General features: G+C 37.4%; 1 protein-coding gene across 5 annotated transcripts in view; it reads right to left on the bottom strand.

Annotated features, from left to right (window-relative positions):
* The window catches only part of RALYL (RALY RNA binding protein like), a 381123-nt gene that overhangs the window by 33646 nt on the left and 330149 nt on the right, over positions 1-17328 (bottom strand). For 4 of the 5 annotated variants that reach the window (XM_033058427.1, XM_033058421.1, XM_033058443.1 and 1 more), the window contains 3 exons: positions 6451-6498; positions 1893-2056; positions 1160-1240 (listed from right to left, as the gene is read on the bottom strand). In XM_033058427.1, coding sequence (XP_032914318.1) covers positions 1160-1240; positions 1893-2056; positions 6451-6498 — 293 coding nt within the window. The remainder of the gene's footprint in view (positions 1-1159; positions 1241-1892; positions 2057-6450; positions 6499-17328) is intronic. The other variant, XM_033058435.1, reaches the window with a different exon arrangement.

Below are 17328 nucleotides of genomic sequence, written 5' to 3'. Positions count from 1 at the left end.
AGTAGTTCTGAGGAACAAATATTACATTATGTTAATATAATATTCTCTGTCTCATTCACTACAATAGAAATTCAGATTTCTGGTTGAGAGATTTTCTTGACATCTGCTGGGATACAAACACTAAGATCCTCAGCTCTCTAGAAGAATTTTATAGTTATTTTTGTTCTGGACAATGAGAAAAATATATTGAAAATAAATTCTCTTTCATTGGCAAAGTGCATAAAAAAGCCCATTCTTATTAATGCATACTTTAGGAAAATTAGTGATTTGAGTGCACTGATAGTACTAAGTATTCCTATAGATAAGATAATAGTAAATGATGAACAAATGAGATCTAACTAAAGCTTTGATTCACTGTGTGAAAACCCAAATATCCAAGGACTGAAAAGGACTAACAAAGTAATTTAAGTTCTAAGTGTCCTAAAGTGAAGATCTTGAGCTGCATTCTTTCTTTTAAAATAATAGAAGAAAACATATATTAATACTTAAAGTACTAAAGAAAGCATTACTTCAAGGTGTGTATGAAAATGTCTAGACTCATGTTCATACTCCAGAGAATAAAAAAGGTGTTGCTACTCCGACATCCTCTTATGGTCTGAGTGAGCTTCATAATACGACACTTAAATTTAGATGTCTTCCCATGTGTTAAGCATCAAAGCTCCTATCAGTGGTAATGGAATCCAGCCCATTAATCCCCTGGACACTTCGAAGTGATTTAACTGTACACACAACAGACCCTCTCTGTAACAACATCATCCTTTCCAAGCAATGTCTTGAGCTCCTTGTTCCTGTGTGTACAACATTCTCTTTAGCTGCGTCTACCACATGTCCATTTTTTCAGTCATATGCATTTACATGTTTATTACATGTTTTCCTGAAAGATCTCTGATATCATCAGGTCACATAATAGGATCAGGAATGGATCCTAATGGGCTCACAAGGTCCATCTTCTTTCTTTGATACCAGCATGTAAGAGTTGAATATGTTATTCAAACAAAGTGGGTCCTGTTGATGCCATAATTAACTCCTCTGGCAGTAAGATGTGCTGTTGATTGGTTCACTGATTTCATGGTAAGACAGAATGATGTTTTGCTGGCCACTCTAGTACTGCAAAAGATTTATTGAAGTTCCTTCATTCTTTCTAATATCTGATCCCTACCTGATCTTTCTCTTCCTCGTCCAGTGATGCTTCCAAGGACAGTGTCACTCCACAAAAAGGGCAGGGGAAGACGTGTGGGTGCTGAAAGATGCACGAAGAGGAAGATGAAGTTCCCACGACATACTAAGGAGTGGGGAGCTTGGTGAGCTTGGAGGAGAGAATGCCTATTGTTCATCAGCTCTTCTAGGGCCATCTCACTAAAGAAGGGTTAAATAAGTCCAAGCTGCCAAACCTGTTTTAAACTTCCTTTAAAACAGACACTTTGCTTTTTTTCTACACTCAAAGAAATCCATTTTAAAAAGTTCACATAATCCAACCTCCCCTGCTCCCCTCCCAGTCCATCTCCACCAACTTACATACAACCCTCAAGTCTCCACAGAAATCAGTGTGCCTCTGTCTGTCTATAAAAAGTTTATTATCTTTTTTCTTTTATTACCAGCAGTTCATGAGATCTCATGGTGTGTGAGCAATCAGGTTGAGAGGAGATTTTAAAGAGGCTTTTTCTGAGGCCAAGGGAACAGGTCAAATGTTGAAAGAATTTCCTTCAAAAATGTCATCAATGTGCTCCTTGACTTGCAGGAAAGGCCTGGAAGATTTGGTAGACAAATCAGTTTTTCAAGCTAGAGATTTAGGCTAGGAAATGACTGTAATAGGGCTATATAGTGGAAGCTGTGTTTGCAGAAATTGCTAGGATCATTGTTTCAATAATATTCAACTGAGATGAGCAACTCACATTTGGATCCTGAGGAAGAAGCCCCACTGGAAGTGGATCGTGATGTTCCCTTCATGGAGAAAACCCCTTTGCCTCTGCGCGTTGTTGTCACAGCCACGCGGGGACGTTTGAGAGGAATCACTGCGCGGGGCGGTGGGGGCACACGGCCATGGTAATCGAACAACCTACAAGAGAGTAAGTCAGCTGCACTCTCCATAAAACCCTCTGTGATTTCATGTCATGGGAGGTCTGTCAACTGAATTTGCATGTTATCTTTGAGAAAATTACCCTTTAAAACCATAATCACTTTATATCGAGTCAAATTAGATTTCAAGGACCTATGCACATTAAGTGCCTTATTCAGATTTCAGTCACACACCGGTGCACAGACCAGCTCAGATTTTTTGTGTGTCATTTAAATGAAGGAGGTATTACGTGACTCTGCTATTTGCCGTATGGAAAATCCGTAACTTCCTTTCCACAGGTCCACATCATTTCATTGTTCGCAGACAGCAGTACATTTTGTTGTGACATTTCAGCTCCTTTATTACATGCATGGCTTAAATTCTAGTTTTCTATCTGCTGTTCGTAAAGATGTAAAAGTAAAGTACACAAGAGAACTTTCCTGAAGACAACCATCACCATAAAGAAATACCCTGCAGTTTGTGAAATAACAAGAGTCTTTGCATATGTTCTCTTTATTGAAGAATGAATTGGTGTAGAAATACTAAAACACCCAAACATGCTTAATAAAGAAAAAAAATGTTCAAACCAAAGCCACTGTAGCAGGCAGATATTGATACTTTTACCCCTACAGTCAATAAAAGATATTCTATGACAAAAATGAACTTTTGTCGCCAAACAGAATTGCCTAATCCTAAAAATAGAGTTATCAATAGCAGGTAACTAACCCCTGTGTAGAGGGAAATAAAGGCAGTAGAAAAGGTAATCAAAGCTACAGATATATTTAGAACATAAAAGAAATGAGTTCTGGATATGATAGATCAGGAGAAGAAAGTTCAGAAAATGAAGATTTCCAGTTCAGAGTCTGAAGCAGAGGGATAAGCAACTTCCTCATAAAATATTCTCAATTTTATTTGCAGCTAGTAATTATGGAATTTATAACTGCATGTATAATTTTCACAGTTGTGAGTACTGTCACCCAGCTGGGCAGATAGATACACATTTGAAAAGGGACACACAGGAAACTGTAATTCCCTCACCACAGCATCTAACAATATGCTGAACAGGAAGCAGAGTCAAACTTCAATCTTCTAACCCATTTTCTGGCAAGTACATACTGAGTGCTTAAATCAAACCACACTTCTGTCTGTACTGTAACCCTACACACAGTGTAACCCTCCTATTCCATAGCTGTCTACAAAATGTGACACAGGGACCCTGTCACACTCACGGACTGAAATCCATTACCTCAAATATTCCCACAAATGAGCACCTTCTAGCTGTTGTTAGCATAACTAAAGGATTGTGTGTGAAGATGAACACTAAACCATTTTTTCTACTTTTAACACAAATATTAGTGTTTATTGGCACTCATTTATCATACTGAATTATTTGCAGGTTGGTCACAAACTCCTTTTTGATGTTACTGGAAAAAAATGTTTCTGAAGCATTATAAACTGTCTTGCAAAAGTTCATAATGTGATTATTAGTACAAAGGTGATTTTTTTTTTAGCTTCCAATAGTTTGTGTTTAGATAATATAGTGAAATGTGAAACTATGCTTACTTTTCTCAAAATATATAAAAGAACAGTTATCTGAGTGACTGTTATCTATCAATTCTTACTTTTGTTTGTGAAATTATGCAAAGCTTTTGGGCTTGGTATTTTAACACTTTCTATATTTGAATAATATGCTTTATTTAAAAAAAAAAAAGCTTCCATTTATAATTTGGAAGTACTGTGCCTGTTTTTCTTGTGCTTGTAATGTGAGAAATAATAGAGAAAGCTCAGTTCCAAAGCAATCCTCTGCCCCAGTAATTACTAGTGTGCATACAACTATGCCTTTTCTTTTATCCACCCTTCTAAATTTACAGTTCTGATCTTGCCAATCTGTCTTCATATAGATTTTATTTTAAAGAACTATCCATTCCTGACACCTTTTTTTGACCCCACCACTGCTTTAGTCAAGGTAAGAAAGACATATTCTCCCTTCAGGGAGGCTGAAAAGTTAATATTATTAATTGGTTGAAATAGTAAAAAAAGAGATCTATGGTTTGGGATAAAACATAGAAATTCAGAAAGTTCAGAAGTTTTCAAAAATTCAAAGAATCATGACTATATATCTTAATTTATATTTCCTATAAATAGTTCATACACCAAATTCTCCATGGGATTTTCTTTTCCATGACTACTATATTGAGATTTTCATCTTTCCCTTCCATCAACTTGCATCTAAAAGAAACTGTTCACCTTGTATGGTTTCAATTTTTGGAAAATCAGCATGTCCAGCTTTATAAGGCCAACCTCATATTCAGGTTTTCTACAATAAAAGTTCTGCTGTCTTAGTTCTGAAAGAGTTCTAAATTTAAAAACTATGCTATTGAATAGATCTATGGATACATTTCACTGTCAGTGGTTTTCCATACCAACACAATTATCGAAAGACACCAAGTTTCACAGAAACAACCCTTAATGTCCAATAAGTTTGGGATTTTTTTTGGCAAAAATGTAACCCATAGAGTTAATAATTTCTGCTACCCATAATATATAGAATTAAGGGGAAAAAAAACCTAAACACATAACTTTAATATATATGTGGCATAGATGAGAAACACAGCTCTGTTAATAAACATACAATTCTACAAATGAAATTCAGAGCAGCAATCTTGGAAGAAGCAAATAAAAGCCTATGAAAATTAACTTTTTACAGGGCATATGTTACTTCTGCTGCAAAGGCTGGAATGAGCAGGCTGGAATGAGCAGGATTGATAGCTTTTACTTCATATGTTTATATCTCACTATTTTCAGCTTTGTCCAAAGAAGGCATGGTGATTTAGATGCAAAACCAAAACTAGTGGGCTCAAATTGAACCCACATCAGAAGGAAACAAACATGAAAATATTGTTTCTACACTTTTCCTACTGTGTTGCTAACTGAAAGGTGTATAGCACATGCTAACTTTACTTCTGGTGTAAAGAGTTCCCCTGCTACTGTCCATTGCTTTACATGAAAGAAAAATCAGATTAGAACAGGTTGGTGGAGCAATGCTTTGCCCCTCTCTGACTCCCTTGTCCTGTGCCAAGCTGCTGTAGGGCAAAGACACAGCACTGCTGGATAACAAGTTGGTTATCTGTGGTCATTCATGCTACTCCTGTATTCTGAGGATTCTGCTACATCTGAATAAATGCATTTTCACAGTGCTGAGCTAGGCTGTGTGTAACTACTCAAGGCAGAATCTCCAATTGCTCAGCATCCAAATTATTTTTGTCCTATAGGAACACACTGCTCAGCTTGTGCTTTTGCTTCTCTCAAAGTTCTTCTGGACTTCTAAACATTCTTTCTGTACACACGGATGAAAAGACAATGCCAGGAACATCATACTGAAAAATTTTGCAGCCACTATACATTGCAGCAAAAGTAAGCCTTGAAGAGCTCTATTAAATTACAGTAAATTCACGAATACAAGCCGCACTGAGTATAAGCCGCATCTCTGGGTGTTGGCAAATATTTCGTTTTTTGTCCATAAATAAGCCGCACCCAAGTATAAGCCGCTCTGTTGTTTGCAGGGAGGACCCGAGTGCAACAAAGTTGCCAAATAGTAACAGAACGGCGGCAGGGCGGGGTTTACTGGCTAGGCTCGGGCTGTGCAGGCTTGGCCCACTAGGGGCTGCTGATGGGGCCAGGTAGCCCAGCCCGGCACTGCCGCTTGGCGGGGCCACTGGGAGCCAGCTGCCGCTGCCACTGGGCTCGGTCCCCCCTCTCCTCCCAGAGCCGCGGCAGTGGCGGCCCGGGTCCCCCCTCTCCTCCTCGGGCCACAGCAATGGCGGCGCGGGGCCCCCCCCCCGTCTCTCCCCCGGGCTGCAGCAGAGGAGGGAAGGAGAGAGCTCTCCCGCCTCTCTCCCCGCCCCCCGTGCTGCCTGCAGGCAGCCAGGCTCCACCCGCGGTGCAACAGAGTAGCGATTTGTAACAATCGCAAAATGCCGACTTTGCAGCAGCTCGGGTCGGCACTCTGGCAGGCACTTCTGAGGTTGTAAATGTCAGAAAATTATTCACATATTAGCAGCTCCTGATTATTAGCCGCATTTCCGGTTTAGGAGCAAAATTTTAGTCAAATTGGTGAGGCTTGTATTCGTGAAATTACTGTACCATTAAACTGCCCAGCACAGCAAATACCCCAAAAGCTCTTAGAGCAGGACAAAATCAAAAGGCCTGTTTAGTAAGCATAAATTTGGTGGTGGCAATCTTCTCTGTGAGATATTAAATATAGTCTTCTGATAGAAATAATGCAATGAATAATAGATAAAATCAGAACTGGCCTGTTTAACCAAATGATGGGATTATATAATCAACAAACATTAGAAATGATGTAGGATGTACAAAAATGTAGGCACACATACCGATTGTAGAAATCATCTCTGTAGTAATCATAATCAAAGACATAACCACTGTGGAAAAAAAATAGAAAAACAAGAATGAACTGGCTTATAGGAAAATACACACTGATTAAAGCTTCTGTGGTAATATTGGCTTACTCTCAAATTTCTATCCTTTCTTCAAAGTCCTTCCATTTCTTTTGTACAATGCACAATGCACATTATGTTTGTCAATGCTGTTGTCAGCTATCACTGTATATCTGGAAATGTGAAGTCTGGGGCACACAGAACAGTGTAAACTGTTGACAACACATACAGCAAGGATTTAACACAGTGAGACAGCTCTGTAATTAGAGGATCATTATAGTGTAATTCTCTGAGTGATCAAATGAAGTTAGCATTCCAAAACTGACACCACCTTTTTTTTAGCATCAGCAACAGAGTAGGAAGACAGTTAAATACATGAAAGAGGGGAAAATGAGTGAGAAGGTGAGCTAAGACAGTTACTTTGATTTGGAGAAACATGAAAAGGATTGAACTTCTTGCTGGTCCTTGAGCCCACCAAATTATTTTCATCAAAAAGAGAAAAAGTAAAAAAAGTTTAAAAAAGTGCTATATAAATGTTACAGGGATGCATTTCCTCTCAGGTTTAGGAAGAAATATACATGCCAGTCTGGGAAAAGACAGGCACCATCAAGGGAAACAAGCATATGTGAAATTGCAAAAGTCCATGGGAAAACTATTTTTGAGTTGTCAATAACAAAGCCAATCCCAGATTGATCTTCCGGGTTTTACATTCCATTAGCAATTTTCTACTTTTGTGGGGAAGAAATAGCAAAGAAGTCTTTTCTATCTCATGCACCCAAAACTCTTCAAAATCAACAAATAAAGAGCCAATAAAGGCTCTTCACAGAAAAGTCACAAGGGTTTAATTATGCTGCATAGCAACACACATTCTAAGTTTTTCACTGTCCTGAGAAGGATAATTATGAATAGTAAGGGTAAGAAGCATGAAGAAAGTATCCCAAAAGAAGGAGAAGCTTTAAGTGAGAAAGGAAAAAGGTAGAAAAAACAGAGGTAGAAAGGACAAAGCACAGAAGAAAACATTATCTGAAAATAAAGGAACATGATAGAATGATAATGTTATATAGGTTGGAAAAGACTTTAATGATCAGCTACAGATTAAAGAAGCTTTTCTTGGCATGGAATGAACTTGTAGATAATTTCTGCTCCCAAACATTGAGCCAAATGAGTATTTGAGTGCATAATTTGAAGAATGTGTCAAGGATTCTACCAAAGCAGGTCAGGGCACAATTTCACCTCTGCCACACTCTTCACATGCAAGTGAAATTTGCCCAATTGCAAATAATAGAATATGTTGTACTCTCTGCCTGCACAATATGGAAGTTGAAGATCATGAGAGCTGCAGGATCATGAGAGCTGCAGACAACCATGGCCCTTTTTGCAATTTATTTGAGAAAAGAAATCCTACGATGCATTTCATGTGAAACACTTACTAAATTAAAGAGCCCTGAGAGACTAGAACCCTGAGTGTGGCAGAGGATGCAAAATATAATTAAATAATAGTAGACTGTGTTTAGTGATCAGGTTTCTGTACCTTAATTCAAAACTAGAATTTTTTTTCCTAAAGTATATGACAGCTCTTATTTTGTCTTTCACTCCAGTCTTCATGAAACCAAGAAGTAGCAGGTATCAAAGCTATTATTTTATTTACAGCTATTCACAGCTTCCTAGTGGTTTTATTTAGCTGAATGATTAATAGCTTCAGTAAGCCCATACTTAGTATTCAACGTGTGTTTTTTAAAGTAGAAGATAACAGACAATTTGAAGAAAAAATATTAAATTTAAAAGCCCTGTCACATGAAACCTTTCACCTGGAGTTGACATTTATTTAATTTGCATAAAGACTGGACAAATTCATTTTTTCAAGGTTGAAGAACATGAAGCTGGTGAAGAATAATTCACAGGCACTAGTTAGATTAAGGGTGAAGGACGACTATATTTTTCTGTAGTAACTCAGCTCTGGCTTACAGGACAGAATAAGGACTGCTGGTCCGTCAATGGGTATGAAAATTTTAAGTTGAATGATGATGTTTCCTCTGTAATAATAGGTTGAAGAGATTATAGTGTGAAAGCAACCAGTACATCTCTCCATCTACACCCATAATTGCTCCTATTTCTGCATGTCAAGGGACAGACAAAAGATTTGGTCAGTGCTGCAGTATAACACCAAGCAGAAAATTAGCACAGATAATCACTGGCACTGAGATCAAGGTGACTGCAAGGCTCTTAACCTCTTGGGAGTTATTCCTTAGCAACCCAACAGCCTGTGTAATGGAGGCCACAGGTAATCACTCATACAGTGCTGAATACCAAATACTCAGCAGGTCAGAAGCAGAGAAAGGTTTAAACAAGCCTGTGAACTGGTGAAGTCAGCAGTTTCCTAATGGCACTGTAAACAGGCAGATTACTTACCCACAAACATATGCCATCTCTACAACATTAACAGTAGAACTGATGCATGATGCTGGTATTAATGCAGCAGACAGTACTTTATGTGAGTCTTACAACGAGGCAAAGAAAACTCATCAATAAAAAGTGCTTTTACTAAGCAAAAGTCACTGTTCCTTTTCCTAATTTAGTATCACCAAGACAACCTTGTACAACCTGTCTTTTTTTGGTTTCACTTAACACTATGCACATCTTTAAAACTGTGAATGCCTGAAGAATAAATGATTCCTCTATGACCATAATTTCAGAGCTATGATGCTGTATATATTCAAAATTCCTGTTCATGTCAGCAGTTCATATGTGCCAAGCAGGCAAATGGAGTGTTATGCTTCTGCATCTTTGAAATAAACTTACGGACGTTATTATGTCTTTATATACCTGATATTGAGAACATGTTACTACAAAAGTACAATCTTTTCTCCATTCCCTATGCTATGCCCTCAAAAGGTGTGCATAAATTAATGGTCACATCCTGTTTAAACTTAGCTCCAAACATTAGTGGTATAAATGACTTGTGTGGGGTTATTCTAACTTTAGGAGAGTTAATGAAGAACAGAGCAGAAACACCTTTTGTTATTTTCCTACCAACAAGACTTTTGTCTTCCATTTAAATCAGCCTTAGATAATATTGTTTTTTCTTTCCACACGTACAAAGATATTTTTAAATAATAAGTGTTGACAAACCAGGCACAATGTATCTTAATTTAATTGATAGTGCTATCACCATTTATACTGTCAATTGCTTCTCTGTTGTCAGGCCTGAATAAAAATATTAAATATTAAAGCCATATTCATTCAATCAAACTCTTTTTGGGAAGCACATATCAACCTAATGGTTGAAACTAGTATTCCAGTCATTTGTGAAATAATTTCTCATGTCATGGTGAAAGAGTGTTAGAAATTGTTCCTGTTGAGAGCAAAAGAGAAACAGTCTAAACTGGTATGATGTTAAAAAGGAAGTTAGTGAGGGTAGCTAGATGATTTAGAGAAGAAGCATCGAGAGATGGAAACTTTCCCTGATAGAAAATCCATCAGAGGGAAGTTACTTTCATAAGCTGCTGAAAAAAATGGTGGAAGTCAGCGGATGGCTACCTACACTCTCAGACATGAATCAAATTGTTGGGCTGAATCTCACCTTTACTTTAAAGAAAATTCAATTTTAGTTAAGGATGAGTATGCTGATAGAAGTGGGGGGACACTGCTGTTTTGCAGTTCAGGCTGTATATTCTGCAGAGAAAGAGAATATTCTCCAGTGCCTGCTTTTTTGCTGACAGACTTTTTTTTTCAGTGATTCATTCAATTAGTATATTAGACATTTACAGGAAAAAAGAGCGAGCTGGAAGAGGAAAAATAATTGTAGAGAAGTATTTTACATTCATTTCCATAATGAAGTTATGAGGGCAAATAGGTATAGTTAAAAAGAGCAGATTAATAGCAAAATCCCCAATCACTTGTCCCAAAAGGCCCAAATAATTGAACATAACCCAGTATTTATATGTTTTAATAAGGGATTAAATTTCATAATAATTTTGCAACCATTAGTTAATAAAAGTTTTTTGAGTTTTTTCCCTAATTCTGTACATTTATTCAATTAATAAGAACAAGATATATTTTTTCCTGAGTGGGGAAAACATAAGGAGTTAAGTTTCAAAAAGTGCAGCATGGAATGCAGTACTGTAAATGGATTTTTTTTAATGCAAAACTGAAAAATTGATTGCAATTCTAATCTGCAGAGGTGAATTTTGTCCAAGGAGGACATGTGTACATAAAAAAAGCTGACATACAGTAGTCCATTTTCCATTTAAGTATCTTTCTGCAGGCACTAGGCAGAATTTATTTGCAGTATGATTAGGCTGTATTTTTTCTGTCTCTAAGTATGTTCCTTCTCTACTCTCATCCTCTCTTTCAAGAGCTCTTATCCAGTGAAATGTATTTTGGGAAAACTGTTGAACTTATTGCGCAACCTGAATTTTAGGCGAAACTTGGGCAGGTATTCAAAGTTGCATATACACCATCAGGTAATTAAAACACTAAGTCATTTTCCTGTGAGGATTAGGCAAAGCTTGTGAAGTAGACAAGAGCAAAGACATTGAGATCAATATTCAGACTCTGGGGATCAGCTGGTTTCAGAGCTGTTTATGGAAGCAAGACAGACAATACTAATGCAGGCAAAATTAAGCCCTAACAATTTTCTGTACAGCTAAGTATTAGAATTCCTCCTAACTAAGAATACTTAGTGTGGCTGCATTCACAGCCTATGCTAAACAACGTTGTCCTGATGCTCTTTAGAAACAAAACAGTAGCTTTTGAATGTAAATCTACTTCATATCTCCTCGACCTTTCTCCTCCTATTGCAAAACTATTTTTCTGTCATCTAAAGTAATGACCAATTATTCACGTTTCCCATGGGAACATTTCATAGAACGGCAAAAAAAATATTTCCAGTGGCCCAACCAATTCCTGAGGAGTCATTTAATTGTATAGTCCGACTGGAGATTTTATAATGTCCATATGGTATTTTTTTCTTCCCTAGCACAACAGAAATGGGTCCTGCCTCTTAAAAATCTGTTTTAAAATTCAGTGTGGTCAAGGTAGTACTGTCAAACCACACACATGTGATTGATTATCCAATTTGTTAATAATATTATGTTCATTGAAGGAGTGTCACTTGACTTGGTTTGACAACTACAGCAGATTCTCGTTGACAGGTGTAGAATTAAGTGATGGGTTTAGCATTTCCACAGCATTTCACTGAACAGCAGATTAAATTAAAATCATAGTGGTAGCACTGGAGTTGAAAGAATAACTATTTAAGATTACAAAAACAGATCTCTGAAACTTTATGTACTTTTCAGATAAGATGTCTTAGAAGCACTGAACGAAACACAAAAGCATGGTTCACAAAAAATTAATCAAGTGAAATGTGACAGTGTCAGAGTCCATGCAAAAGAAAAAAAAAAAATAAAGAAAATTGCATCACGCGCTTTCCTTTCCATTTTTCAAACTGTCAAAAGGCTTAAGTTAAATTTTTGTTCTCATTTACATCAAGTTTACTGATTCAATTACTAAGTAATGTGATTATTTTGGATTGAGCAACTCAAGGTTTAAAGTAGCAAAATGGAGATGTGAAAGAAATTGAACTTTCAGTGTCCTGAGTACAGCTTGAGAAGTTAAGCCATACTGATTGTTTTTCCTAGATGATGTTTTGCTAGTGCAGTTTCAGTACAAATGAAGATACCAGATTCTGTGAATCTGTAAAAGCATTCTTTTACTTCTGACCCACTGCATAATAATTTCCATGGCAAGTGCATCTGATAAGGAGATTCTTCTATAACCAAGCACAGAACTGGAATCAATTCCAGTCTGTTCAGAGAAGAGTGGGAAGAGCAGTTGTGCATTACATAACCAGTTGTGTATCCTCTAGACCAGTTGTAGGTTGACTACATTTTCCTTGATTTCTGGCAAATATTCCTAATACTTCTGCTGGGAAAAACTTTGTGCTCATTCACTTTCTGCATACACTGTGAAGAAAACAAGATTTGTTTTGGGTAAGGGAACAAAAAGTCACAAATCAAGGAAATTCCTAGAATATCGGTGGAAAAACCTTTTGATGTACAGAAGAATATCCAAGTGCCACCACTCCGAATTACCTTAATGTAAATCCAGAATCAAGCTGTTGAAATTAAGGGATCATATTTTTTTGCCTTAAACATATGTCTGGATTTTTTTTTATTGTATTTATTCTCTTAAGTGAAAGGATTTTTGTCCAGATGACTCACCCAAGTGTTGCATGTGGCAGAAGGGTCTGGCGGCTTGTCCTGACACTGGTGTTGAAGTTTCCCTATACAGTGCTGGACATATGGAAGAGATTTCTTGTCATGCAGGTATGAGGTAAGTATTAATCATCTAGCTGAAAATTTTCTATACATATTTTCTAATTTACAAGAAGCATCATTTGACATTAAGAGATCTTTTTCCTTTTAGTAAACCCCCATATTGGTTTCTTTTACCTATTTTTCTAATGTCTCAGCCAACTCAAGAACTGAGTTTCTGTGCCTGTCTCTTTTGAGTAATGTCTTTTTTGATTAGGATGGGATCTTTCTCAGGTTTCCTCATTCACGTGTGCTCCTACCTTCTATAGCATGGGAAACTGCAGTTTGGATACTCTCCTGCTTTGCTCTGCCTGGCATATTTCTTTATGGTTACCTCCAAATTCTAAGGGTTTGATCACTCCCTGATTCACTGTCAGGACATCTAACATTATGGGGTATTAATTATTTCCTCTCTTCCTCACTGAATATTTTTTTGAGGAGCACATCTAATGCAGAATTTAATCAGGTTACATTTTTGGTTTCAGGTTTTACCTGTTTTTCCCTTGTCTAAGCTCCTTTAAAATAGAATAGTCACAATTTTTAAACATATTGCAGACTCCGTCAAGTAGTTTGGTAGCAGAATTGATTGCAAACTAATGTTCCACTCTGCCTGTCGCATCTTAAGCAAAACATAAAAAAACCAAACCAAACCAAACCAAAACAAAAAAACCCCAAAAAACCAAAAACAACAAAAAAACCCCCCAAAAACCCAAACCAACAAAAAAAAGCCAACTCACAGTAAATTTAGGGAATTCAGCATGTATTTTTTGTGATCCCAGTAGTTGCTGGCTGTTACAGTACTTATCCTGGAGACTCCCTTATATTGCTGTTTTAAACTCCAAGGAACAATTGCACAGTTTGAAATTCTGACAACTTGTTGCAGATGGGCACATTTCATTGGCTGATTGTTATTGTCTGTTAAGAACATAGTATTAACGCTAGAACAACCTGGTCTAGTGGAAGTTGCCCCTGTCTGTGGCAGGGGAGATTGGAACTAGATGATTTTTAAGGTCCCTTCCAAACCGTTCTGTGATTCTATGATTTGCACAAAATAGCGCATGTGGAACTTAATTATTGCTTATATTATTGCCATTTTCTGTAACATTTTCCCCTGGATTATCTGGTCACAGTCCCTGACAGATGAGGGCTCTGCTTGTGCTTTTATGGACTATGTCTAGCAAACATTTAAAGAAATTTCATTTCAAGTAGTTTACCACTGTGAGAAATGCACATTAGAACTTAAAAATACAGGCACACCTTAGACTAAATTTCATTTTACACAGTCTATTGAATTAAGCTACCAAGACAATTTAGCTCCGAGTATTGCTTCCAGCAGCTCTTCCCAAACTGGAAGATTCTGTGAAGGAATGAGCACTGTTAAGGCCTCTCTCTCTCACTCCTCCTTCCCACTCTGTTACCTTCTTGCTGAACTCCCCTTGCATGATTTTTGCCTTCTCCCAACAAAACCACATTACCATTACTCATCCTTATGCAATTACATGGCTGGAATTTTACTTTTCTGTGAATGCTCTACACAGCAAGACAGTTTTAGTTTTATAGCCTATAAAGAGTCATCCAGAATGTGAAATACACCTAACTACTGACACCTAGACAAGGTCGGCTGGAAACCAAATCATACTTGATTCCAGATTTAAAGTATAACCATGATTAATATATATGTGTGTGTATAAGTGAAAAGATTAATTTTGCAAGGAAACAAAGCCTTATTCAATACCCCTCCAGGTCCTCCATCTCTGCTAAAGAAATGGGAACACTTTGGCACAATACTGCTCTATAAACCACAATAACGAGCTCCAGTTTTGTTTCAGTAACTTCACTGTCTCAGAAGATGCAGCTTCCGTTTCCACCCCATACCCATTTGTACTCCAAGAAAGGACAGATCTGCAGTATGAATTAGATTATTTGAGAAATGTCTCAGTTTTCCTCCTTCATATATTGATCCTAATTTCTGTGAAGTTGTTAGCTACTTTCAAATAGTTCAGAACAAACAGTTCATGTGATAAATGCAGTCTGAAAGTTGGTAGTTTTTCATTTTGATTATTTGTTGTTCATAGTTTCCTGGAAAACTCTCGGTACTTTCTGTCCCTTGATTTAGATGGCAAGAAAATAAACAAGGCCATATCTAGTAGGTACTTTCTGGTAAATAAGTGCTTCTGGCAAAAGACATCGAGAGTGTTGGTTGAAAAGAAACTCTATATGAGGTGGCAGTGTGTACTCAGAGCCCACAAAGCCAATTGTGTTCTGGGCTTCATCACAAGGAGCATGACCAGCAGGTGAGCAAGGTGGTTCTCCCCCTCTCTTTTGCTCTCATGAAACCCCATGTGGAGCACTGCTCTATTGCTCCCAACATAAGAAGGATGTGGACCTGCTGGAGCAAGTCCAGAGGAAGGCCATGAAGATGATCACAGGGCTGGAACACCTTCTCATGAAGACAGGATGAGAGTTGGGGGCTGCTGAACCTGAAGAAAAAAAAAGACTCTGGGGAAACCTTGTCGCAGCCTTCCAGTACCTAAAGGTGCCTACACGAAGGAGAGGAGAGGGACTTTTGACAAAGGCATGTCCCTACATGATAGGACAAGAGGGAACGGCTTTAAACTGAAAGAGAGGAGATTCAAATTAGATTTTAGGAAGAAATTTGCTGTGAGGATGGTCAGACATTGGAATTGGTTGCCCAGAGAAGTTGTGGATGTTTGATCTCTGCAAACGTTCAAGGCTGCGTTGAGCAGCCTGGTCTGTGGGTGGCACTAGTGTAAATAGGTGATCTTTATGGTCCCTTCTAACCCAAACCTTTCTGTCATCCTACGAAAATTGATAATTTTTGGGACTTACAACTACTTTCTGCTGTCTATCTGTGTGATTATCAAAAACTTTGATAAAAGTGGCTGGTTACAGGACGGCAGCAGAGTCAACCTTCCATCCTTGTTCTTGAGAATAACAGCTACAGGATCAAGCGTGGAGAGCTCAGAATGTCTGTTTCTTTTTGGACTTGATTTTTTTTGTTTTGTTTTGTTTTTTGTTTTGTTTTTGTTTTGATACAGAATTAAAGGCAACTGAAAAGAATAAACAACCGTCTATATTTTCAGTAAATCAGTTTATACCTTTCAAATTAAATAAATGCTTTGGCATTAACAACAGTCACCACCATAACAATGTCAACTGTCAGCTGCTGGTCATGCATGACAGATTCACTCTGTTATTCCTACTTCACATTAAAGGCTTATTCTCCAACTTTTAATTATGGTCTAATATGTTGTGAAGGATTTCATTTTATGGAGCAAAACTGATCCTTAATAATTTCAGAACCAAAGCTGAAGACTTTAGAAATGAAAATTTACAGTAATTAAACTCTTAACAATAAAACTCTTATCTTACTATTGATAAGGCAGAATATGACCGAATTCCCATTTATTTTGAGCTGCATCAGCATTGAAGTTGTTATAACCTGTTAAACCTGTGCACACACGTAGAGCATGTATAGCTGATGCAGAAAAAGTTGAACTTTGGCTTGAAGAATGGTGGGAATTATAAGAATCTGACCTGAATCTGAGATAAAAAAATCCATCCCTGCACTCAATGGATAATGCTTTTGAACTGCAGTTCATAATTAAAACTAAGCAAAAAATTTACCCCAAAGAAACTGAAACCAAACCAGCCAAAAATCAAGACCCTTGAAATCAACACCAGTTTAGGGCAAATAGAGACTATTGAATATGATCATAAATACTTGTGACACAGTTGTGCTTATTTTCAAATTATGGCGTGTAAATCATACCAAGGTAGCTGGAAAGTGGTTTGTAAACACGGTCAAATCTCAGACCAAGATAAATTTGTACAAAACAATCTATGATCCAAACTAATTTTATTAGTTTAAAGTTTGCCTAATATCAGGATATACTGTGATTTTATTTCAAATTAGAGTTATACTACAGTATACAAATTTATGGTTGAATGATCCAGTAAAGCAAGATGTGAGTAGTTGTTTCTTGGTATCACACAAAAGGATATTAAAAGAGCAACACTAAAGACAGTAACTCCTAGCCTGAAGCTTTATATTTTTAAAAATATTTAACAAGCATGAGAGAGACATTGGTAAATTCTAATTTGCTCTGCATAAGCAATGTTTCTCTCTGATATGCCTCCTTTTGCACTGCCTCCTCTCTTGCTCCTGACTTTTCTGTTTAGAAAGCCAGTGAATACACAGGCTGGTGTGGAGCAATAACTTTTGAAGCAAGTCCACTGACTGATTGCTATGATCACAGTTGGTTGAACTCCAAAGAAGAAATCTCTTTATCAAGGGGTTGCCAGTTATATTACAACAGAAGGGTGGGCAGCAGACTCTCAAGTAAAGGTTCACATAGCAGCACTGGCTGTCTTTCTGGTGTTTACTTGTTTAAGAAAATCTTTCTCTTTTAGCTCAAGTGCAAGTAAGATGTTTGGTTAGCTGGATCAAATTTCAGTCTCTGGTGAAAAAGATCAA

This window comes from Catharus ustulatus, chromosome 1 (genome assembly GCF_009819885.2).
Source record: "Catharus ustulatus isolate bCatUst1 chromosome 1, bCatUst1.pri.v2, whole genome shotgun sequence".
NCBI classification, from domain to species: Eukaryota; Metazoa; Chordata; class Aves; order Passeriformes; family Turdidae; genus Catharus; species Catharus ustulatus.
The sequence above is the reverse complement of the archived record's forward strand: the minus strand, read 5'-3'. Positions and strand labels throughout refer to the sequence as shown.